General features: G+C 39.7%; 1 protein-coding gene across 5 annotated transcripts in view; it reads left to right on the top strand.

The window, feature by feature from the left end:
- The window catches only part of ELP1 (elongator acetyltransferase complex subunit 1), a 61,207-nt gene that overhangs the window by 7,975 nt on the left and 28,849 nt on the right, over nucleotides 1-24,383 (top strand). For 4 of the 5 annotated variants that reach the window (XM_081067728.1, XM_081067731.1, XM_081067729.1 and 1 more), the window contains 14 exons: nucleotides 720-882; nucleotides 1,672-1,824; nucleotides 3,534-3,615; nucleotides 4,465-4,545; nucleotides 7,566-7,651; nucleotides 10,027-10,123; nucleotides 10,482-10,572; nucleotides 11,659-11,782; nucleotides 12,698-12,791; nucleotides 15,147-15,377; nucleotides 16,501-16,671; nucleotides 19,794-19,893; nucleotides 21,728-21,910; nucleotides 24,034-24,140. In XM_081067728.1, the coding sequence (XP_080923854.1) occupies nucleotides 720-882; nucleotides 1,672-1,824; nucleotides 3,534-3,615; nucleotides 4,465-4,545; nucleotides 7,566-7,651; nucleotides 10,027-10,123; nucleotides 10,482-10,572; nucleotides 11,659-11,782; nucleotides 12,698-12,791; nucleotides 15,147-15,377; nucleotides 16,501-16,671; nucleotides 19,794-19,893; nucleotides 21,728-21,910; nucleotides 24,034-24,140 (1,763 nt within the window). Of the gene's footprint in view, nucleotides 1-719; nucleotides 883-1,671; nucleotides 1,825-3,533; nucleotides 3,616-4,464; nucleotides 4,546-7,565; nucleotides 7,652-10,026; nucleotides 10,124-10,481; nucleotides 10,573-11,658; nucleotides 11,783-12,697; nucleotides 12,792-15,146; nucleotides 15,378-16,500; nucleotides 16,672-19,793; nucleotides 19,894-21,727; nucleotides 21,911-24,033; nucleotides 24,141-24,383 lie in introns of those variants that run through there. The other variant, XM_081067732.1, reaches the window with a different exon arrangement.

The following is a 24,383-nucleotide window of genomic DNA, read 5'->3' as shown; positions in this document are numbered from 1 at the left end:
GTCATATGTATGAAATGCCAAGATGAAAGATTTTTACCTTGGATTATGGTGGTATTGAAGCCAGTGTAGTCTTCCAGTGTAACTTCCAGTTACAAAACCTTAAAGGATCTGAATATATCTCCAGTACTTTAACATTTGTTTTTCTCGTGCTTAGATAATATTATGCATTCAAGCAAGTCTGATTTTGCCAGACCAAAGTAGGTTTCCTTTCCTAGTTATCATTCTTTTCTCAGCTTGCTATTGCACTCGTAAAAACCAGGCCAAGAAAGTGGAGTTACATGAAATAGTTATATCAGGTCATCGAGCTTCCCAAATGGAGGTCATCATTTTGAAGTAAACTGTTGTATTTTTACAGTGTCTTATTTTCCCCTTTAGAAGAGTAAATACTTAATATTTATTTCTATTTTTGATTTAAATTTTAATTTTTTTAATGAATGTATAAAGTCAGTTTATAAATAAATGTACCTGGTGATATTAAAGTAATTTTATTACAGATTTTTTCAAATATATATATATGTGTGTGTGTGTTTGTGTGTGTATATGGATTTTATATGATTTCATAAATCTATCAGTTTATAAAGATATCCTCAATATTCAAAAATGAAATGCTTTCCCATTCATTTTGATCTTTTCAACTATCTGAGGAATAACTGATGTTAAATCTTTTTCTCTCTGAGAAATGAATGCTTCATCCAGGGGTATTTGTACCTTTCTTTCAGGAATCGCTTCATCATGAGAAATCTAAAATTATTTCGGACCCAGGAGTTCAGGGATATTCAGGTTCCGGGGAAACCTCAGTGCTTCTCTCTCCGGTCTGAACAGAGAACAGTGATTATTGGCTCAGAATATGGGCTGATAGAAGTGGACCCTGTCACAAGAGAAGTGAGTCGTTTCTGGAGAACGTTAGTACTTGGCATGACTGTTGACTTGTCTTTTTCCAAACTTGCTTCCTTAGACTGTTTATCTTTACTGAATTTTTATCCTAAATGAGCACTTCCTTTGCTTTATACTGGTATCATATTAGATGTAACTTAAATAGTAACCTACCTTTAACTTTGCTGCTGATTTAAATCTGAGTTGGCAAAACTCTGACCTTATATTTTGTTTTTGTGCCCCACATTTTTTTCACTCTTTCTACCATATACTGTTTATAACAGTGGTGCTCAAAGTGGGGATGCAAATGAAAATTGCCTTTTTAAAACTGTGTTACAACCTTATCCCATACCAAGTAAATCAGAATCTTCACTGCTGGATCCTGAGCATGTGTATATATTTAAAAGCTCTTTGGGTTGATTCCAGTATCTTCCCTTAATTGTATTTTGCTACTAATGTATTTTAGATGATTACATTCTTAGCCCCTTTTCCCCATATTATAGAAATCTTAGCAAACCAGAGTTATTATCTTTCATTGGACATTTAAAGACACCAGGCGTTTTGTTTTTGTTTTGTGTTTCCTTGGCAAAAAGTTTGCATTAACTATTTTTCTTGGTTAGAGATAATAAGGCCGTGAGATTTCGCAAATGAAAGTTTGGATTTTAATCTAGAGAAAACATTTTGAAAGCTTTTATATTATAAAATAAGCATTAAAAAGTATTTTATTTCTGGATATATTATGAATTGTTCTTGAAAGTAGATTGGCTTAATTTGCTTACATGTTTGTTTTATTGACAGGTGAAAAATGAAATTTCTTTAGTGGCAGAAGGCTTTCTCCCCGAGGATGGAAGTGGCCGCCTTGTTGGTATTCAGGACTTGCTGGATCAGGAGTCTGTGTGTGTGGCCACATCCTCTGGAGACGTCATACTTTGCAATCTCAGCACACACCAGGTACAGTGGAAGAGTCCAGTGAGGAGTAAATCTCGTGTCCTCAAAGAAGTCCTTGTTTTGCGTAAAAGTTTAAAAAACCATAATATTTAAGCACGTTGCAGATTAGCATCTTGGCATTATATATTGCTTTACAAAACAAAATTGTTGGTATGGCTTTAGCTATTTTAGGATTCTTCTAAAACTCAGTTTTGTCTACTGCACCTATTAACCAGAACAATTACAATATTAAAAAACAAAAACAAAAAAACCTGGCCATTCTTGTAAGGTGTAGCTCATCCCTTACCAAAATCTGATCCCGAGTTGTAACTTACATTTCTCAATTAGGAAGTCTTTGAAATGCTTATATGGCTTATGTTTTCTATTATGGATGCTGTTTGAGCCTTTCATTGATGGCTAACTTCAGAGTCCCTCTACTGCAGGTTAGACTATAGTAATGCATGGTTTCTGTGCACTGTGTGCATATTTTATGGTTACCAGGGGAGACAAATTTCAACCATTTGCCTTTCTTTCTCTAGCATAAGGTTGAATTTCCAGATTTCTGTCCTCCTTAACAGCAAGAGTTTCACACTAAAATTGCCTGATTCTTTTTAAACTTCTCTGATTACTCCATTAGTTATAATCTCTAACATTGATTGTGCAACAAGTGTTTCTACTACTACTACTACTACTAATAATAATAATAATAATAGCAGCTGACACTTATTAAGTGTTTACAATGTGCCAGGTACTTTTTCAAGTGCTTTTCATGCAAATTTTCACCTTATGAGGTAGATTGTTGTTTTGCCATTCTTAAGAAGAGGAAATTGAGGCACAGAAAGTTAAGTAACTATGCCAAGGTCATACAGTTATCATAGGGGATTTGAACCCTGGCAGTCTGAATCTGGCATCTTCGCTTTTAACCATTCCATTTAATGCAGTAATAAATCTTATTCTTAATTCATGGTGATAAATACCAAAGCTGTGAAGTACAACTTACCTAGTATTTTTCATATTTAAAAGGTATGCTTTTACTTTCAAAACATTTCTTAAAAGTTTTCCCTGATTACTGAGCTTCTCTAGTTTATTGATCTCCATCAGTGGTCTTGGTCCTCCCTATTTGTGAATTCTCAGTGTCTGCAAGACAGCATCCATGTTCCTTTTATGCCTTTTAAAACCTTTCACTGTTCCCCAAATCCCTTTTAGCCTCTCCCCACCCGTCATTCCTGTGTATGTGTATAATTCCTATGTATATGTATAATGCTCTACTTGCAGCTGATTCTTAACTGCTCTTTTCCAAACTTGTGCCTCAACACTGTACACACACACACACACACACACACAAAATCTCTTTTGCCTGGCCCGAATACCACCCCAAAGGCCACCTTTTCAGGAAAGCTTTCCTGGACTCTCGTAGGCCATTTGTGAGTCCCTGTTCTGAGCCCCCACTTAATTCCCAAAGACCTCAGTTTTAGCCCTAATCCCACTGTAGAGTCAATTTTTCATTTCCTTCATGAGACAACTCAGGGAGGAATGGAGTGGCCATAGTCAGTTTCCAGTCCCGGTACCCTGTGTGATGCCTAGTCACTTAATACCTGATACAGAATAAACAGTTTATTGATCAAACTCACATTTGTGTGTTCTGCTTTTAATTGTTTTGAGTAAGGTTGTAGTAAATATGTATGCAGACAGTAGTGTTTTGAAATCTCCCTTATAATTTTTCTCTGTCCCAGCTGGAATGTGTTGGGAGTGTAGCCAGTGGTATTTCTGTCATGAGTTGGAGTCCTGACCAAGAATTGGTGCTTATTGCCACAGGTAAGCTTGTCATTGATCCCTAACTCTGACTGTCATAAAATACGACTCCTGACATCTTACAGCCTTAAGTTCTGAACTGCTTAGAGTTCAAAACTTTTGTTTGAATAGCGATACCAGTTTATAATCGAGAGGGGATGTAGTCTGTTTCACTGCAGTTTTACCTCTTAAAATGTTATTAAAAGTTGTTTTGTGTAACTTTTTCAATCTTTGAAGCTGAGACACAAAGTCATAAAACCTGGAGAGACTCCTAAGTCCATAGTTGTTAAAATGTCAGCAGTATTTATTTTAACCTATTCTAAGAGGAATTGCTACATAAACAGATTTTAAAGCTCCTCTTACAACTCTTTTAAGAGGTCTTATAAACTCTTAAACAATGCTTTCTTTTTTCCCTTTAAGTCTCTTTATTTCAGATGAGTTTCTGTAAACTAGTATCCCCGATGAGGTGTATGTTTGAAGAGATATCTTGGTGACTAAAGTGTTGAAGTTAGTGGAGGAGGGCTATGTCAGCTTTTATGTTAACCTTACGTACATAAATAGCTGAGACTAAGCACCATGTGACTTATCTAGTCAGAGCGCGCGCGGTCTCTCTCTCTCTCTCTCTCTCTCTCTCTCTCTCTCTCTCTCTCTCTCTCTCTCTCTCTCCCCCTCCCTCCCTCTCTCCCTCTCTCCCTTTCCCTCTCCCTCTCCCCCACCCCATGAGATTCAAAACATTTTCAATGAATTCTGTATGCCCTGTTCTGACTATAAACTCCTCCACTCCAGCTCTGTAGCTTCCAGTGCCATAGATACTTACGAAATTGCAAGTTTGTTACATGAAAACAAAATAATTCTTGTTTGTGCCCCTCCAAGGTCAACAGACCCTAGTTATGATGACAAAAGACTTTGAACCAATCATGGAACAGCAGATCCACCAGGATGATTTTGGTGAAAGTGAGTATAGCTTTGTTTGAAACATTTTGTGATCTGAAGTTCTTTCAGGTTTGATCATTTTCTTGCACGGTCATAAACCCAAAGAACTATAAAACTCAAGCCCCCATTTATTAAATATCAGATAGCCCATCCCAGATCTTAAAAGGCGTACCTCTGCTGCCTGTCCAGGTCTGAGAGTTGGTTTGTCAGTAAGCTGGGGGATAGACATGTGCTTAGGGTCACCTAGATAGTTGTTGCCCAAACCCCAGGAAAGGCTTGGGCTGCGGGTTAAGGAAAGGGACTGTATACGAGCTAGAACAAGGAGAACATTTCTGGGATACAATTTTGGGGAGAAAACAAGAAAGGTGAGAGAGAAGGCTGATGTTTGTTCTTACTGGCTAGACCTGAATCTGTATTTTCTTGGGAACCATCAGATCGTTTTCTTACCAAGACCTAGCTGAGTGATTTGGGCTTTAAGGCTATGGGAGTATTGAAGGAGGAGAAGATACTTATTGAGTATAAGAGGCTCTGGCCAACTTGCGGCCACCATATCGCTGGCCTGACTCAGGAGAGGGATGAAGGAGAAGGTATTTTAACTTTTGCTGAGGTGTAACCTCATGCCATCTTTTTCCACCAACTCTGAGAAATCATGTAGAAACAGCCACTCATTCACTCAAAGATAATTTACTTGTTCAGTAATAATTTCTGAGTAGGTATGAACCCAGCAGGGTGTTTGGTGCAGTAGATAATTTGACCTTCAAGAGTCAAATTATCTCCCATTAATTTAGTAATAATTTAATGTGCAGGTATTAGGGTAGCATAAGGGAAGGAAGGGAGTAATGGAGAGGGAAGACTTCTCAGAGGAGGCCAACTTGAGCTGAGTCGTGGCTGAATTGGTGTTGCGTAGATGAGGGTTGAGTTAATCTATTCCAAGGCAGGATTGTTTCATAGAAGCCTTTGACACATCATGGCTTGTTCAGGCAACTGAGTACTTAAGCATTGTTGGGTGGGAGGACATAGTATGGAATGAAATGGATTTTGTATGGAGTATGGATTTTGATCAAGTTTGGCAGGGAATTTGGACATTGAGTTATAGGTGATCAGCCATTAAAGGTTTTAATGATGCAAGATTGAGTGATTGATTAATAGGTACAGAGAGAAGAGGCAGGGTGCTCTTAGAAGGTTGCCATAGGAATCCAGGTGTGAGATAAGGTGGGTGTGGGGAAAAATTTGATTGTCAGTGAGGATGGGAGTACATTTTTTGGAATTACCTGAGAATCTTTTTTGGAATATGTGTGCGTGGTTCCCCTCTTGCCCTAGCCAGTGGAGAAATACCAGTTTAGATAGTGAAATAAATAGATTTTGGGTATGTAAGGTGAAGAAGAGAGAGTTTAGTGGACTCCACCGGGAAGCTCAGGTGGTGGGAATAAAGATGCCAGTATCTGAGAGGGAAGGTGGGGAAGTGCTGGTTTGTAAGGCAAAGGTAGTGAGTTTTGTTTGGGATTTGTTGAAGGGCCATATAGGATCATCATGTGAAGTAGGAAAATACAAGGGGCTGAATCATTGGCGTGTAGGGAATCTTTGCAGTCTTGGGAGTAGATGCACTTGCTCAAGGAACAGGTATGGTGCTGGAAGAGAGTAGGTAGGACCCCGGTGGAGCTCCGGGACATCCAGCTTTGAGGACAGTCAGAGAGTAACCAGCACTCCTTTGTGGGTTCGTGCCCTGGGCCTGGCTCATCCCACTGACTTTTTCAGAAGAAGCCTATAGAGTAAATCAAGGGAGAGGAGGAGTCCAAGTTAGGGGCTTAGGTCTTAGAATCTACAAAACCATCCCTCTCAGGAGTGGTGAATAGATATTTTTCCTCTAACCCAGGGGTCAACAAATTTGCTCTGTAATGAGCTAGACAGTAAGTATTTTCAGCTTTTCAGGCCGTGTGGTCTCTATCGCAACTACTTGATTTTGCTCTTATAGTGTAAAAGCAGTTATAGAAAATACGTAAAGGAATGGGCACCGCTGTGTCCTAATAAAAGTTGCTTTGTCAAAGCAGATGCAGGCTGTAGTTTGCTGATCCCTGCTGTAGCCCCATCGCTTAATTGTCTGACCCCATTGGAAAAGTCCTCTTGCTTCACGCTTGGTCCTTTACCTCTCTGTGGAAACTGGGATAGAAGCCCAGGGGTGTGCAGCAGGATAGGCAGTGCTTTTTGTGCCCAGCAGCAGGTATGCTTTGAGGTACTGTGGTACGTGGATGTGCCCATGCGGAGCACACAGAAAATGGTCATGCTGACCCATGATTTATAGAGATTAGAAACAGCACCGCTTCTTCAGAATCAGAGTCAATGGCAGGAGGGAAGTACTGGGTCCTGAACCTGGCTGGTGCTTTGTGGGACATCTGCAGTACCTATTGCAGGTGGATGCCAGATCCTACCTCCAGGAACAGAAGGGCTGCATTGTTTGAGCAGCTCTGACTTTATATTTTAGGTGAGAGAAGCATTGTGACTTAGAAAGAACCTCAGCCTAGAAGGCAGACACCCTGTGTTCTAATTTTGGCCTCTGCCACAATTAGGAGGTCTCAGTCTCTGCCTGTATAAGAGATTGGATTCTATCATCTACGGCCCCTTCCACCACTCACAGAGACGTAGATATATTTAGTGGATTGAATGCTTAGAATTTTATTCCCAGCTCTTGTTTTGAGTTTTGTGTTTTGTTATTCATGGATATAGCGTGTGAATTCTTCATGTTTCATTCTTGTTACTTGTAAGGTGGGGATTCTGACTGTCATCATGGGACAGTGGACTATATATGGTGGCAGTAAAGCTCTTTCCAAAATAAGGGCATTTCAAAGTCTTCAAAATCACTGTGGCATATCATATGGAACACAGGTTTTTCAAATATTGACTGTTGGTCAATTTATTGAGAGGTCTCAGAGGACCCAAGTAATTACCAGTCCCTAACTTCTTGAAGAGTAGCAATGAAAGTGCTTTTATTTCATTTCATTTAGCTTACTGGTTGTCTTGCCTGTTTTCCATCAATTGTTATCTAGGCAAATTTATCACTGTTGGATGGGGCAGGAAGGAGACACAGTTCCATGGATCAGAAGGCAGGCAAGCAGCCTTTCAGATGCAAATGGTAAGGTTGGGCTGATGGATAAAGACACTTGATTGGAACCAGTAGAAGTTCTGCCACCCACCATGAACCCTTAGGTGTCCAGTTAGAGGCTAATGATAGACAGTTCTGTTTTGCTTTACTGTGTTTCCCCAAAAATAAGACCTAGCTGGACAATCAGCTCTAATGCGTCTTTTGGAGCAAAAATTAATATTAGACCTGGTACTATATTATATTATATCATATAAGACTGGGTCTTATAGTTAAATAAGACCAGGTCTTATATTAATTTTTGCTCTGAAAGACGCATTAGAGCTGATTGTCCTGCTCGATCTTATTTTCGGGGAAACATGGTAGTAAAACTGAAGCTGTCTAGAAAATCTCAGGGAATGAATCATCCTAGAAAGATCCTTTTGATCTTTTTTTAGTGCCAAATTGCTTTGTCGTTTATGCAGTGTAGAGAATAATTACCGTATTTGCCGGCGTATAAGACGACTGGGCATATAAGACGACCCCCTAACATTTCCACTCAAAATACAGAGTTTGTTATATACTCGCCGTATAAGACTACCCCCTCTTCCGCACACCTTCCACACACCAAATAACTTTCAGTTTAAAATTTGCATCATACTTCTTTCTTTTGGCTGGTGCCATGATAGGGATGATAGGGGTTTGACTGGTCGACATTTTCTATGCTGTACTGTACAATGGTGCAGTATTGTGGTTGGCTGTTGGCTGTATACAAAGCCTGATTTGATTGGTCCCTGCTCCCTGTTTGCCCGCCCTGTCACTATAGCAGTCTGGTCCACCCTTGCATCAGCATCTCCCTGGGACCTCACTAGTGCGCAAGTGCGAGCTCTTCAACATTCTAACAGGCACCATGATAGCGCAAAATCGCGAATCTTCAATGCATATGTAAAGAAATATACGGTAACCCGAATTTACCACACTCGCAAAATCGCACACAGTCGACCATACACCCAGTATGGTATCGCGATTCGCGATTTTGCGCTATCATACTGGGTGTATGCTCGGCTGTGTGCGATTTTGCGAGTGTGGTAAAATCGCATAACAGCAAAATCGCATAACAGCCGAGCATACACCCAGCAGCGCTGCTGATGCCTGAACGGTATGTGGAATGAAGTGGGCGGGCATCGGGAGGCCACTATGGCACGGGGCAAGCACTATGGGCAGTCTATCTGAAGTGTACCTGGCGTATAAGACGACCCCCCCACTTGGAGGCATATTTTTCGGGGCCAAAAAATCGTCTTATACGCCGGCAAATACGGTATCACCAAGATGCAGTTTAAAAATTAAATCATCACAGATAGAAATGTAACACTGTGTACCCCTTCCTGCTTCACAGAAGGGGCTGCTATCTTGTACTCACTGTTGACCATTCACACGCATGTTTTTCTATTTTTCCGACATATGTAGATAGTAGTTTTTTTCCTCTTGGGTGAAACACTTTGTTTTCAACTTCTTTCTGGGTACATTTTTAACATAGAGCTACAGGATTTATTGACAAAAGGTCCAATGTGGAGTGTGAGAGAGGAATTGAGGATGGTCCCAAGATACGGGCCTGAGCAAATGGAAGTATTGTGTTTATCTTATAAGTAAAAATTTCCATGAGCTGCCCTTTTAGGATAAATGCATCAATTATACACTATCTGCCATTTACATTGTCCATCTTTAATTATTTCTCGCCACATCCCATGTAACTCATACCTTTCACTAGCAGACATTTGTGCTCTAAACCATACGGAAGTTTCGTTGAGAATAAATCTTGTGAGCTGCCGGTGTATTATTCCCTGTTGTGCAAGCTGTGGCACTAGCATCCTTCTGGCGTAGCCTGTCACTACAATGATATGCAGGTGGCACTGGAGACCCCTCTTCCTCCTGTCCTGCAGAGGGCAGAAGTCTTCTGTGGTTTCATCACTGCTGCTGCCTCTTACCTCTGGCTCTCCCTACCCACCTTCCTCTCATCTTCCTAAGTCTTCTGTATACTGTTGTGAAGCTTATACAATAAATAAAATCTACCCTCTTATACTTAAGCAAACAGAACATTTATTTCCTTGTCATAGTTACCTGATGGATTCCTTAGCTCGCTATTTTTAATATCTAGATATGGAGCTCTCCTCTGTCACCATGCTTGGTGAGCAATTTTTTTTTTTTTTTTTAATGCCCAGAGAAGGATTTTTTTGTTTTAAGTTCTTTTTTATTGATGATTTCTGGGTCTAAGGATGCTTTTATTAGAAGAGTTTCCGAGAATTCTACGAAGCTGGTTTTCTAGATAGCTTAAACCTCATATAAAAGATTTCAATGTAGTAGCCTGAGACTTGTTTGATTCTAGGCCATTGAAGGACCCCCGTAACATTTGTGTTTCTTTCTCTCTTTAGCATGAGTCTGCTTTGCCCTGGGATGACCATAAACCACAAGTTACCTGGCGTGGTGATGGACAGTTTTTTGCTGTGAGTGTTGTTTGCCCAGAGACAGGTATGGAAATAAATTGTAGTTAAACAAAAAAATTCTTTATCTTACTAAGTTTTGGAAAGTTTTCTATTTTTTTGCACTGTGGTGTTTTTTTATTAAACATAAGAGGTAAAGATATGTGCTTTAGATGTTAAATGAATTTAGAGCTAAGAATTAGAAGAGTTGTTTGAGGCCATCTGGTCCGGCCTCCTACTTATTGAACACAAATTTTTAATAAGATTAATCTAATTGACTTTGTAAAACCATGATAGTTTTTATTAATAAGGAAGGTGTCTGAAAAGTTTTCACTTGACAACATTTACCATAATGCTTTGTATTTGTTTTTTTGTCTTTTGTGTTTTTCCCTCTACCTACTGCACAGGGGCTCGGAAGGTCAGAGTGTGGAACCGAGAGTTTGCTTTACAGTCAACCAGTGAGCCTGTGGCAGGACTGGGTCCTGCTCTGGCTTGGAAGTGAGTGGGAGAAGAAATCTTACAGCTCATTCCTCAAAATTTCTTGGAACTCGGGTAGGGGTGGTGGTACCTGTTGAATATAGGTGTTTATATAACACAAAAAATTAATTACTTTTTCTCATTTGGCTGTAAGCCTGTATGTTTCTTTTTTTAGTCCTCTGAAGACTGACTTCAGTTTGAATAGTAGATTCTGAGCTTCATCACAGATCTCACCATTTCAAGGCTCACACATTTTGTAGGTCAGGGGCAGGGCCTACAGGAAGCCATTGTATAAGACAGAAATGGCTTAAAAGGGAAGCTTCAATCCACACAGCTCTGTGGGGCAGTGGAGCTTTGCGAGGGCTGGGAAGAGGGATTCCTTCCTCTGCGGTAACCCCACACTGAGGGGATCTGTTTGCTGAGGAGCACGCAGGCTGCATTCAGGCCTGGTGCACCTCTGGGCCCAGTCTTCACGTGCTGGTCACAACCTGCATGCCAGATGTGGCTGCCCTGAGTCCAGGTAGAAGAAATATCTCCTCTGTTGCAGTAGCGCCTGTTATATGCCAAACCACTTGGTCTCTAGGTTTTAGACAGCTTGTTTCCCACTAGTATTTGAGTGGCTTTGGATGATAGAGCAAAAGGAAAAAATGTACTGAATTAAAACTCTAGAGACAGATGTGAACGAGATGAGGTAACTGAGTTGTTTTCAGTTGATTGAGAAGTCTTTAAATATACCCACCGGAGCATGGACTATTTGCTGAAGTAATCTAATTGAAGGAGAAATAGGTTATAGTTTTATAGGACATTATATGGAATGGTTTAAATAATTTAGTAGTTTTTTAAAAAGTCACCCAAGTGCAGTCTAAATCTGTGAGGCTTTGTGGGCAAATGGAGTCTTTGAGCAAATTAGGAAAAGGCACGCTTTCCTCTGGGCATGTATTGTAGTCCCTCACCATTGGGTCACTGTTGACAAGGAGACATTGGGCAAAACTTCCCTGGGTGGAGCCTTTTTGTTTTTGCTGAAAAACTCGTTTCTCTGAATTTCATCTTGTTCTTAGCCGGCCAGGTGCGCCTTTGGACCTTCTAATACTGTGGGTTTGCTTTAAGGCCTTCAGGCAGTTTGATTGCATCTACACAAGATAAACCCAACCAGCAGGATGTTGTGTTTTTTGAGAAAAATGGGCTTCTCCATGGACATTTTACACTTCCTTTCCTCAAAGATGAGGTTAAGGTAAGTGCCTGAATTGTCTCACCATCAAATTTAGAGGACTTTCTGCAGCTGTAGAGAAGGATTCTGTATGATATGGATGTATAAATAGAAGCTTCAGAGTAGATAGCAATAAAAACAGTGGCTTCTTAAAACTTGACTGTTTTGTTCTATAAAAAGAGAAATTATTTTTCCTAAAGAGATTTTGCAAAGAAGAGATGGCATTTCTTTCCCACCCTAGATAAAACACAGACAAGAAATAGGAATGTTAGTTTTTGTTTATTTTGACAAAAGTGTAATTCTTCCAGTGATAAAGATACTTTTCATTTATAACATTTAAACCTTAAGCAGCTTGTGTGCCATTAGGATCTTTCTTGGTAATGATACACATCAATGGTAATCTTTAATTATGTAAAAATTTAAATATACTAAAAGTTGAGAGGTTAATGAACTCCCATGTACTTATTACTTTTAGTAGACACCAGCATGTTGTAAAATTATTTTTATCTATCACTTACATACGTATTTTTATCTTATCTGCTAGGGTTTTAGTTCTAGAAATTATTTTCAATATTCATATCTAACAAAGAACGTTTAAATAACCACAAGTCCATTATCACATCCTACAAAATTAGTAATAATTCCTTAGTGTTATCTAATACCAGTCCATATTCAAATTTCTGATTGTCTAAAAATGCCACCTTGCTTTTAGTTGTCTCTTGTCTCTTTTAATCTTTATCCATAAAACATTTTTTGAAGTCCTCTCCATATAATGACATATTATATGACAGATTTGCTAAGTGACTCTGTAGGTTAGTAATTTACTGCTAGGGGTCAGCTCAAGTAGTGGGATTGTTTGGCAGGGAATGCAGCTATCGTAAAGATTTTGAAGTAAATACATAGTTAAACAGCAATAACAGGTGATTTTTCCCCTACTAGGTAAATGACCTGCTCTGGAATGCAGATTCTACTGTGCTTGCAGTTTGGTTAGAAGACCTTCAGAGGGAAGAAAATTCCACTTTAAAAAGCTATGGTAAGATAGCTGTATTGTCTCAGCCTTTTGCCCCATAAAAGTACTTGAAAGTAGTAGGGTGTGGAGTTGCCCTTATCCCTTCTACTTAGTCCTGTAGTGGAATCAAAGATGGCTGAGGAGACTAGGTGGAGATGGGGGAGGGGTTAGGTTTTGATTATTTGTGGGTTTCAGTCATATTATCAGTCAGGGTTCTTTAAAGAAGCAGAATCAGGGCAGGCTGGAAATTCAAGTAGGAGTTGATGTTTCGGTCGTGAGTCTGAAATTTATAGAACAGATCTATAGTCTGCAGACACGCAGGATTCTGTGTTAGTCTTGAGGTATAATTCCTTTTTCTCTGGGAAACCTTTACTCTTAAGGCCTTTAACTCACTGGATCAGACCTACCCAGATTATGGAGGATAATCGACTTTATTTAAAGGCAGCTGATTGCAGATGTTAATCACATGTACAAAAATACCTTCCCAGTAACCTATAGACTATGGTTTGACCAAACAACCATAGCATAGCCAAGCTGACATATAAAGTTGACCATTATAGGTCATCAGTACTTTCTCTTCTTACATGGTTTACTGCAGGCAATCAAAACACTAGACAAAGGAATACTGCACTGTGGAAGTGGAAGAAATTGGATTAGATATGAGTAAAAATCATCGTTATACCTTTTAAATTGTGTAAATAGGTGTTTTTTAGTGTATGCATAACAGGTGAAAACATTAGAAAATAAATATGAGAAGGAAAAAGTTAATCTGCAATTCTGTCATTCAGTAATAATCACTATTAAAATTTTCTCATCTTGCAGATTTTATGTGTATATCTAAGTATAGCCGTGATCTCATTTTTAAGTATATAAGTATGATACATGCAGTTTGGTGCCTTGCTCTTCCACTGTCAGAAATGTATTTCCATTTCAGATATCCATCTGCATCATTTTAAATGGCTATGTAATGTTGATTTGTGCCACAGTTTATTAAATCCCATGCTGTCAGACATTTAAAGTTTTGTAATTTTCAGTTATGAACAGCAATGCATTGAATTTTTTTTTTCATAAATCTTCATTTGCTTGATGATTTCTAAGTGGCTTTCAAACTTTTTAATCAAGAAAACATTTTCTTTAACTCAAACGTTATTTAAGAAGCTCGTTCATTCGTTCATTCATTCATTCGACCCAATAACTTTCAACCCTGGCTGCACCTTTAGGAAAAAAAAAAACACTTTCCAGGCCTCATCTCACTGGATTCATTGTGGTAGAACGGGGGGGCTATATGTCAGTATTTAATGAAAAAAATGAAAAGGCATCCAGGTGGTTTTTACCATGTGGCCAGAGTTGAGAACCCCAGATGAGCCAGGGTGTAAGGTCGGCTCTGGAATATGTTCAGGGTCCATGTTGCAGAAGCAGAGCCACAATGCCTGTCTTTACAGAGCATGAGCGCGTGGCCTAACGTTTCAACTCCCCGCCAGGCAGAAGTATTGTAATCGTTGGGTTAGAGAACTAGGGTAGATTTGTTGTGATCACTGAATTAAGAATTCATGAGCAGGGAAATGGTTAAAGAAAAGAAATTCCTTAATATAATCCAGGTCTTCATTTATATGTCTCCTCTGTTTAGTAAAGGTTGGTTTTGACATGGTTAGCTCTTTTTTTTTCCCCCTGGCTTCATTGAGATATAATTGACATACAGCATTGTGTAAGTTTAAGATGTGCAGTGTATGATTTGATACATGTACATATTGTGAAACGTTTATCACAATGAGGTTCACCTCATAGAATTACCATTTTTGTTGTTATGGTGAAAACATTGAAGACCAACTCTCGTAGCAACTTGCAAGTGGACAATGCTGTATTGTTAACTATGGTCACCATGCTGTGCATTAGATCCCTGGAACTCATGCATCTTACAACTGCAAATTTGTACCCTCATGGCAAACATCTCCCTATTTCCCCCAACTCCTAGGATTAGGTCTTGCTTTTTTAATAGATATTGGAAAACGTAATTCTTTGCTACTCTCCCCTGGACAGTTTCGTCATAGTACCAGATAGCCTTGGACATAGTTGTAGACAAAGCATCTGCAAGAAAATAATAAGCACCTTAAGCTTAATAGAACACAGTGATGCTAGTCCAATACTCTCGGAGCGAGTGTCTTAATACTTTAATCTGTCAATTTTCTGCTTTCTAAATCTTTTTTTGGGGGGGGGGGAATCACTAAAACAGTGTTGTCCTAGCAGCCTATCATTTTAGTGGAGAAGCTGAGCAGGAACCGTCATTTGAAAAAGAAAATATTAACCCCACCTCCCTGTAGCAAGTGGTACAAAACCCGGTCCTCTGGCCTCTGACGGCCTGCCTTTCATTTTCCCTCGCAGTTCAGCTCTGGACTGTTGGAAACTATCACTGGTACCTCAAGCAAAGTCTGCCCTTCAGCACCTGTGGGAAGAGCAAGATTGTCTCTCTGATGTGGGACCCGGTGACGCCATACCGGCTGCATGTTCTCTGTCAGGGCTGGCATTACCTCTGCTACGACTGGCACTGGACGACTGACCGGAGCTTGGGAGATAATTCAAGTGACATGGCAAATGTGGCTGTCATTGATGGAAGTAAGCAGCTGGAGAAGGTGTCTGTGAGCCTGCGAGAGGTCCTGAACCCAGTGACTGCAGATGTGGTGGTGTGACTAAAACAATGGGGAATTTGTATTTGGTTGGTTGGTTTATTCTGACTTATTTGTTGTTTTGTTTGAATGGGAATGCGCATAGTTGGGGCATGTACTCTTCCGAGATCCACAGTCCCTCCTCTCCCCCACCCCTACCTGCCCACCCCAATCACTTGTTGTGCTGTGTCCGTGGCCTTCACATATTTATTCATCGGCCTTTGAAGACATTGAAAATTTTGACCCTGGGTAGAGGGGACCCAGTAGTGTTGCACCATTGGGTGTGTTAGCCTTGTCTTTTGCCCTGACGTAGATTTATATTAATCCTTGCATCACTGCACTTGTGTTGCTTTATTTTCTGATAAAATACTTGTCAATTACATACCTCTCCAATTATGTTCAGTTCAAGTCACAAGGCTTCTCTGTCTAGTGTGAAGATTGGCTTGGTGTTTTATAATTAGGTTGAGGGTTTTTGTTGTTTTTATTTTGGTGAGGGGCAGGAAACTGGGGACAGAAGTTGTCACTTGAATAGACAGTTTACTTATTGGTGACAACAGAAAGGAAAACTTGCTTCCAAGATTGTAATGTGAGTTGGTGTACTAATTCATGTCCTGTGTGGTGCTTATAATACTGATTTTATAATCATATGTTTTGTACAGAGGACTTAATCATATATGCCTTGTTACCAAACCCATACATAGGGAAGTGCTTTAAGGATTTTGAAGGGTTGATTCCCTTGTTTTAGTCTAGCCTGGTGGCAGGTTTGAAGCTAGAACTCTGACCTCTTGACCTTCTTGCCGAGCCACTGGCACCTGAAACCTCTAGTCCAAAGATGGACTTCTCTAGGACTGAAGGTGACAACAGCCAGATACAGACAGAGTCCATGATGCTTACTTTTCCTCCTTACACAGTGTTTAACCTTATTCGTGATAAAAACATCAGAAACTGTTTTTAAGAATTCCTGTATATTTTCTACACCATTATTAGTTAGTGGCACTGTGCTGTTCAGATGCCTTATTTTACAGATCGAACATCCATGTGTCTAATCCTCCTTCTCTCTCTGTCACGTGCAGACCGGGTTTTGGTGACAGTCTTCCGGCAGAGTGTAGTTCCACCGCCCATGTGCACCTACCGCCTGCTGCTCCCATACCCTGTGAACCAAGTCGTGTTCTCTGCACACCCCAAAAAGAGTAATGACCTCGCTGTCCTAGATGCCAGTAACCAGATTTCTGTTTATAAATGTGGTATGTTCAAAAACTGTGATCAAGATGTTCTGAATCCCTCCTACAAAAAGCAGGTTATAGTTTGGTGTCGTTGTAGCTTTAGTGTTTCTAAAATGTTGAAGTTTATAATTAATGTCTTTATTAATATGATACTTAATTAGCTGGTGGGGTTTTCTAGTGGGGCTTTGATCTTAACTCTGGCTTCTAATAGTTATTCCTTTTGCATTACTGGACTTGAAATCTGTTTGAGAGAATAACATTCAACCTTGGAAATAAGACGGTTTCTTACTACACCTTTAACGTGTTTTACAGTTTTCATTGTCTTTACACGTATTTTCAGTTGATCTCACAGCCCTCCTTGGAGCTGCGTTACAGATGGAGTTTTCCTTTTTTATAGATAAGGGAACGAAATGACAAGGTTTGCAGTTTGCTTGAGCAAGAGTGGACAAGGATTCCAGCTCAAGTGTTCTCACTTCTAAGCCAGTTGTCTTCCACAATTCATTGTTCTCAGTTTCTCATTGTTTTCTTGATGTACTGGAAAAATCTAAAACTTGTTTTTAGTTGTGAATTATATGGTCATGTTATCAATTATACTGGCAAAAGGCACTAGAGCCTTGTTTTCAAATAACTTTTGAATTCTCAGTTAGAAAAAGCCTAGATAGCTGGTGGGAAAGAATAATCAAAATGAATTAATTTCTATTGGAATTCCCTACTTGATTATCAATTTTCCTGTTAAATCAACAGCCTACTGTTTATACTAATATTGTAGCATGTCCTCATTTCGTTCAATGGCATTATAACATTGATGTTATGTTGATGAGATACCATAGGAACTTAACTCGTTTATATCAATTAGCCTGTGATAAAATTGTTTTTATTATACATTGTTTCACTTAAAGTCACAGAATCTATCGACAATAAGTAAGGAATTACTGTACTTGGATATGTCACCAGCTTCTTTGATTTTAGTTTCATTCTGTAAAATGTTATAAAAATCCTCCTTAAACATTTTTTCTAATAACTTTTTTAAAAAATCATAGTAATGTATTCATTGTCAAGGCAATTCAGAAAAAGCAAAAATTAACTGCTTTTCAAAGTAGATTCTCTATCAACCAGTAATATCAAAAGTATACAAATGATTGTCTCTATTCTCTACTCTACTACTAGTTGGGTATATTACTGCTGATTCTGTGAGGTTAAAAAGAATCAAATGTAGAAGAAGCTTTGTAGTGCTTACTGTATGATACTAACTTGATTTATATATCGCTTTACAACGTACAGGATGTTTTGTCCTACACTTACTTAAAAAAAAACTTAATTGAATTCATACCATTCACCCATTTAAGATGCGCAATTCTATGTCTTTTAATATATTCACAGAGTTTTGTAACCATCATCACAATCAATTTTAGAACATTTCATCTCCCCAAAATGAAATCCTACAGCACCCTACATTCATTTTACTGATACTTACAACTCCTTATGATGAGATAGGGCAGGTTGAGAGCTCCGTTTTTGGAAGATTGGTCGGCCGTTAATATGTAGGGGAGGCCATGGGTCAGCTCTTGGAGGCAGAGATACCACTTAGGCTGCTGCAGGTAGGAGATGGTGAGAGCTTCAGCTAGCGTAGTGTCTGTAGAAATAGAAAGAAGAGATTGTCCAAATCCTGGAGCTGAAAGCCTCTGAGAAGTTAAGGAGCACTTTGTAGAGAGTTTGGATATAAGAGAGTCTGGAAAAAGGTGGGAGTCTTTATTAGAGTGTCGGACTTAGAGATTAGCGTTTCAAACATGGAATGGTTTCAATTGATGGCCATGGGGTGGCTAGCTTTCGTGGAGTTGAAGTAGTTGAATGTCAGCATTAGGCACCTGCCTGGTGAGCATAGTAAGAGGGCAGATTGGTGAGAGATTCAAGAGTGTAGGAACAGCAAACATCAGCTTCCAGGTTGTGCAGGGAGTCAAGTGGATGATGAGGAATAATGTGTTCTATTGAGATCAAAAGGAATGAGAAGAGGAAAGATTGGAGGTTGAGGTCAAAGTCAGAATATTCTAGTTTGAAGTCTGAGCATAGACAGATCAGAATACTCACAAGGGCTCAATGCCTAAGCTGAGAGGAAAGAATGAACAACTTGCGGGCAAGTAGTGGACATTTGAGTTGGGTGGAGACAAATTAGATACCAAATTTTCAAAGGTGGTATTTGAATTTGGCCTGAGTATTGCTCCTTTTTTCCCTCCATATTTATTTTCTCTTTTTTTGCCAGATTGTTTTCTAGTCCGTGCCTTTGTGGAGTTTATTTTCTAGTTGGAGAGAAAGATAGTGAATATAACTTATTGTCTATCAGATGGCAAATGCTGTGGAGAAAAATAAAGCAAGGCCTGGGTATAGGGAGAGCAGGGGAATGGGCCCTCTAGGGGAAGTGGGTTTTGTATTTAGGGTCGTCAGGAAGCCTCTCTGTGAAGGAGACATTTAGGCAGAAACAGGATTGGAATTGGAGAGGGAGCCATGCAGACACCTGGGGTAAGAACATTCCCGGCACAGCACAAAGCAGCTGCAAAGGCACTTGCTGTGCATGGGAAACAGCCAGGAGTTCAGAGTGGCTGCAGCAGGGACAGTGAGGGGAGATGGGAGTGGTGGGTGGGGTTGTAGAGGTGAGAGGGAACAGTGTTTGTCAGGCCTCAAAGGCTCTGGGAAGACATTAGTGTTCATTCTGTGTGAGACAGGAAGCCCCTGGATGCCTGGGAGCAGAAAGTGTGGTATTCTGACTTAATTTTTTAAAGGATTCCACTGGCTGCTGTGGTGAAAAAAATGGATCAAGAATGGAAAAAGAATGTCTTTTGGTCAAGGATGTGAGGTTGTTGAGAGATGGTTGTGGGACAGTGGGAGGAAATAGCGCTGGGGTCAGAGGGCAGTCCTTCCAATCCCCGTGAGGATTGTGATGGGTGTAGTATTAAGGGAAAAGCAGATTATGGTTATGCCTGCAAGGGTAGGCAGAGATTGAAAACAGATTGAGATGTGGTTATTTTTGATTGCTTTGTTTGTAAAGTGGTTTGCCTTCTAGAACCCATTAAATGCAGGACCCTATAACCTTAGTGTCAGGAGAAGTGTTTGTAGTTGACTGTGATAGTATTTGCGTTTTTGCTTTTTAGGTGACAATCCAAGTGCAGACCCTACAGTGAAGCTGGGAGCTGTGGGCGGAAATGGATTTAAAGTTTCCCTTCAAACACCTCATCTGGAAAAGCGGTACAAGTAGGTGGCTCTTAACTGTCATGGACCTCTGGGAGCAGAAACAACCAGCGTTCAGTCCTAAAGTCACCCATTTGTCATCCCGTGTCTGTTGCTGAATGGAACAAGTAGACACAACTCCCAGGCCCTGGTTTCTCATCCTGTTTGGGGAAGCCAGTTGCCTGCATATCTGAATGCCATGTATGCTGGTGACTAGCAGGAGAGCACAAGTCATAAGCCAGACTGAAATCCACGCCCCCACCTCCCCTCCCCGGGAAAATCACGTGGGGAAGATGGAGACGAAGATGACAGGGCGGTTGCGTTTGCTGACATAGAGGAGGGTGTCTAGGCTGTAAGCATGTGGCTGACCTGATGCCTCGCCCACACTCTAAAACTTCTGGGCGCCCAGGTTGGAAATCAATGCGTTTTCCCATTGAAACAATATTATAAGTGATTGGGGATAACTGAAGATCACAGTGTAAAATGATCCAGAGGCCAAATTAGTAATTATAATCCACTTAATTATAATTCCACTTAAGTGAGAATCCAGGATTTGAGTCTATTTATTCTATTTGAGAAGCCCATGTTCTTGATTACTGCCCTATTCTGCCTCCTGGGAGCGTTTAATCCTAAATTACTAGGAATAATGAACTAAATAGAACAAATAACTTTTATTATTTGAATGTAATGATGTGTTTCTTACATGTATGCAATATGTCTCATAAATATACATATGAATATTTAATCTGTGAATATCAAATGTACATATGAGTATCTAATTAGAATGTGTGAGACAATTTAGAATATAGTTCCATTTTTTAGAAATCGAGAGGATAGCACCTAACCACTGTGCTGTACACCTGAAACTAACAAAATAATATTGCATGTCAACTGTAATTAATACATGTATAGCCACAGGATGTAAAGTACAGCATAGAGAATACAGTCAGTGGTATTGTAATAGCTATGTATGATGTCAGATGGGTACTAGACTTGGGGTTATCACTTTGTGAGGTGTGTAAAGGCCTAATCATTATGTTGTTTTGTACACCTGAAACGAGTAAAAAAAGATCGAGAGGAGAGCTTCAAGCCATCTAGAGAAGATTTCACGAAGGACATGAATACTTCTTGAAGAAGGGCTAGGTTTAGGATTGGCAGAGAAGGGTTGGGAACATTGGGCGTGGTGGGCGGAAGTGTGTTAGTGAGAACCAGCGGTGGGAACGCTCCTGTGCGGGGCCGAGTGCAATGAAGAGATGGAGGCATGGAGAGCTGGGTGAGGAGGGGGACCCGGCTAGTGACCCAGCTTCTGTGTGCCGCGGGTCTGCTGCCACCTGGGCTTAAAGCAGGCAGTAGCTATTAGGAGTCCCTGCATGAGGTGGCAAAAGTGCCTCCTCTGGACTGTAAATGCTACAGAAGGAAGGCATCAGAGGCTGGGAAACCATTGCCCAAGCAGGTTAGTCATTCTGATGTGAGATGCTGAGGAAATGACCATTCTATTGAGATCCAGATGTCTGCTGCAGTCTGGTTTGGTATGTGCTGACAGCGGAAACCTTCTGGGCTGTATTAGCTCAGGTCCTGGGTAATTTCCTCATGGAGTCAGTTTCCTGAAGTCTTCTCTTCAGATCTAAAGATCTCAGAATATAAGGAACTTAATATTAAATGGAAAAAACACATTTTAAAGCCAGGCGAACGTTATTTCTGGATTTTCTAGTATTCGACATCACCTTAGGTTTTGTTCCTCCAAATAATTAGGTGCGGACTGTATACAGGGTGTTGTTTATTTTTTCTTCCTTCAGGAAAATCTCAGTGATATTAAAGGTTTATTCATGTCTTGGATATTCTTCAATATTTAAAACAGGATTCAATTTGAGAATAGTGAAGATGAAGAAGTAAGTCCACTGAAGCTCAGTCTTCTCACCTGGATTCAAGAAGACGTTTTCCTGGCCATAAGCCACAGTCAGTCCAGCCCACAGTCTGTCATTCACCATCTGACCATGGTCCCTTCCGACGCGGAAGACGAGCAAGGACAGGTCAACATTAGGTATTATAACACTTCCCTGTATTGTATGTGTTCATAAGTCGACGGAGTTGTGCTTTTGTCTTTATGAGCACTGGACTTTTTTTTGGTTTCTAGTGAGCAAGATTCAGGGGCTGTAGCTTCTTGGTTAAACATAGTTAGCAAGACGTTGAGCGTAGTTTTGAGTCATGTCAAAATACAGGCTAAAAATGTATCAAGAAGTGGTGGAAAATATGACAGATACCAATAGATGAGGCAAAACATTTTAAGATGCATTAAAAATTGTACTTCAGCATGTATTTACATTCCAGCAGGGAATGATTGCGAGCCCATGATAATCAGCCGCTCTAATTGCCCTATGTTAGTTATTAAAATCAGTTATAAGATCTGTATATCTGTGTTTCATTTTGATGTGGTGACTTTAAAATGCTTCTGCTGGTCTCCTCTTGTTTACATTCTGTTTGGCACTTGACTACATATACTAGTCTCCTCTATTTGTCTTCGCTAAAATTTCACTGCTCCCTGACCCTGAGTTTCATTTTGATTCCTGACTGTATCTTTGTCATTTAATAGGTTTTAGGTAATCAGTGCTGTTTGCTGTAATGCAAGCCCAGTTGTGCAGTAGATGCCATTGTCTGGACAGTAGTGCTTGGAAATCCTTAGGTTTCCAGTGTCAAAACTTGGCACCTTAGGTGTCACATTGATATTAATCTCCAGATTCATTTGTAATTAAAGATTGCTGGTTAGATTTAAATTCTGAAAACCCTTGTTGCAAAATTAGGAACCTTTTATTATTGGGTACATAAAACATATTCTGATGTAGTCATTAACTGCTAATCTTTGACTCATGATACTTGGTATTTTTAAAAAGCTTTTTGTGAATATATCTGGATGCAGAATATGTTCTAACTACATATCGGACTTAAAGTTAACCAGGGCCTTACTTTTGAAAAACAGCAGTTTTCATTAGAAATGCCTAAATTATGCAAATATCTACTTCAAATTTGAAATTCTTTGTAGAAGAAAAAGCTAGATGTAGTCATCTCATTTGCTGTAAAGGAAATGGGAACTAATTTAAAATATACTTCTCTGCTATTTTGACTTTAGTTTCTCAAACTGGACTATTCTATTCATGTAAAAATAGCAATGTCTTTGAGGAATATAAAGTCCCTCAATTAGCTTATAGCTCTTAATAGCTCACATTTACTACAGCTTGTGCTTTGTAAAAGGCACTTCTTAGTGTTTTACCTGTATTAACTGCCTTATTTCTCACAGTAACTCTTTGAAGTATGTACTGTTAGCACCCTCATTTTACAGCTGAGACAGCTAAGGAGCAGAGCAATTAAGTAACTTGCCTGAGTCACACAGGTGGAGCCAGGGTCCATTCCCAGCTTGTCTAGCTCCAGTCTGTTCTCTTAATCTACTCACAGATAATTTATCCTCACAAAATTGGGGATATTTTGAGTATTTTGTAGATTGGTTAAAAGCTCTTTGAATAAATGTTAGTGTTGGCACCATCTGTTTTTACCTCTACCTCTTCTACTTCCTTTAAGATGTATCTATTCTCTGTTCATTGACTCAGAAAAAATATAATGGCAATAACAGATTCCCCCCTTCCCATTAATGAGGACCCACAGATTTCCATACATGAATATGATAGTGATAGAGATACTGAGTGTTCTCATTTTCCTTAGATTCACTGCTTTATTTAGTGCAGTTTATATTTTAAGAAGACAGAAATAATATTGGTACCATGCGTATCTAATGAAGGCAATAAAGTGCAGTAAGCTGCAATAAGTTATATGAGTTGCTGCTAGAATAGGAACGGTGACTTCACAATATACACTCTTAGCTTGCTTGTATTGTGGAAAATTGTGTCACCTGATAGGTAATTGCTTTACCTGGGCTTGCAATTACAGTAATTTATCCAGCTATTATTGTGTATATGTGTGTGTGTGTGTGTGTGTGTGTATAGTATTGTGTGTGTATATGTATTAACATATGTGTCTTTTTGTGTATGTTGTATTGCATTGGGCAGGGCAGCACCAAAGGGAAATTGTTAATTTTTCTGTTTTGCAAAATCAGTGAAATGTGATTACTTTTGAGAAAAATGGTGTGTTCATACCCCTTCCTTTCACTTTTGTCAGTTCATCCATGACAGTAGATGGGGTCATAATCAGCGTGTGTTGCAGTCCCAAGACCAAGTCAGTAGCATTGCAGCTGGCTGGTGGCCAGATACTTAAGTACCTTTGGGGTGAGTACCAAAGTGTTACGAAAGCGTGTTTATGACTTATATGGATGTTTAATTCTTGAGAACATGACTTATATCTGGTCTGTGCCACATTGATTGGTAGGTCTTTTAACTACCCTGCAAAACCCTAAGCTATAGCATGGAATTGACAGGTGTTTTCTACCTTTAGTTTCTCTTGTAATGAGCTGGAATACCCTTATTAGTTTCCAGAATACGTTTGGAAAGTGATCCAAGTTGCGTTTTCAG

This window comes from Rhinolophus hipposideros, assembly GCF_964194185.1.
Source record: "Rhinolophus hipposideros genome assembly, chromosome: 11".
NCBI classification, from domain to species: domain Eukaryota; kingdom Metazoa; phylum Chordata; class Mammalia; order Chiroptera; family Rhinolophidae; genus Rhinolophus; species Rhinolophus hipposideros.
This window is presented reverse-complemented; position numbering and strand designations above follow the sequence as displayed.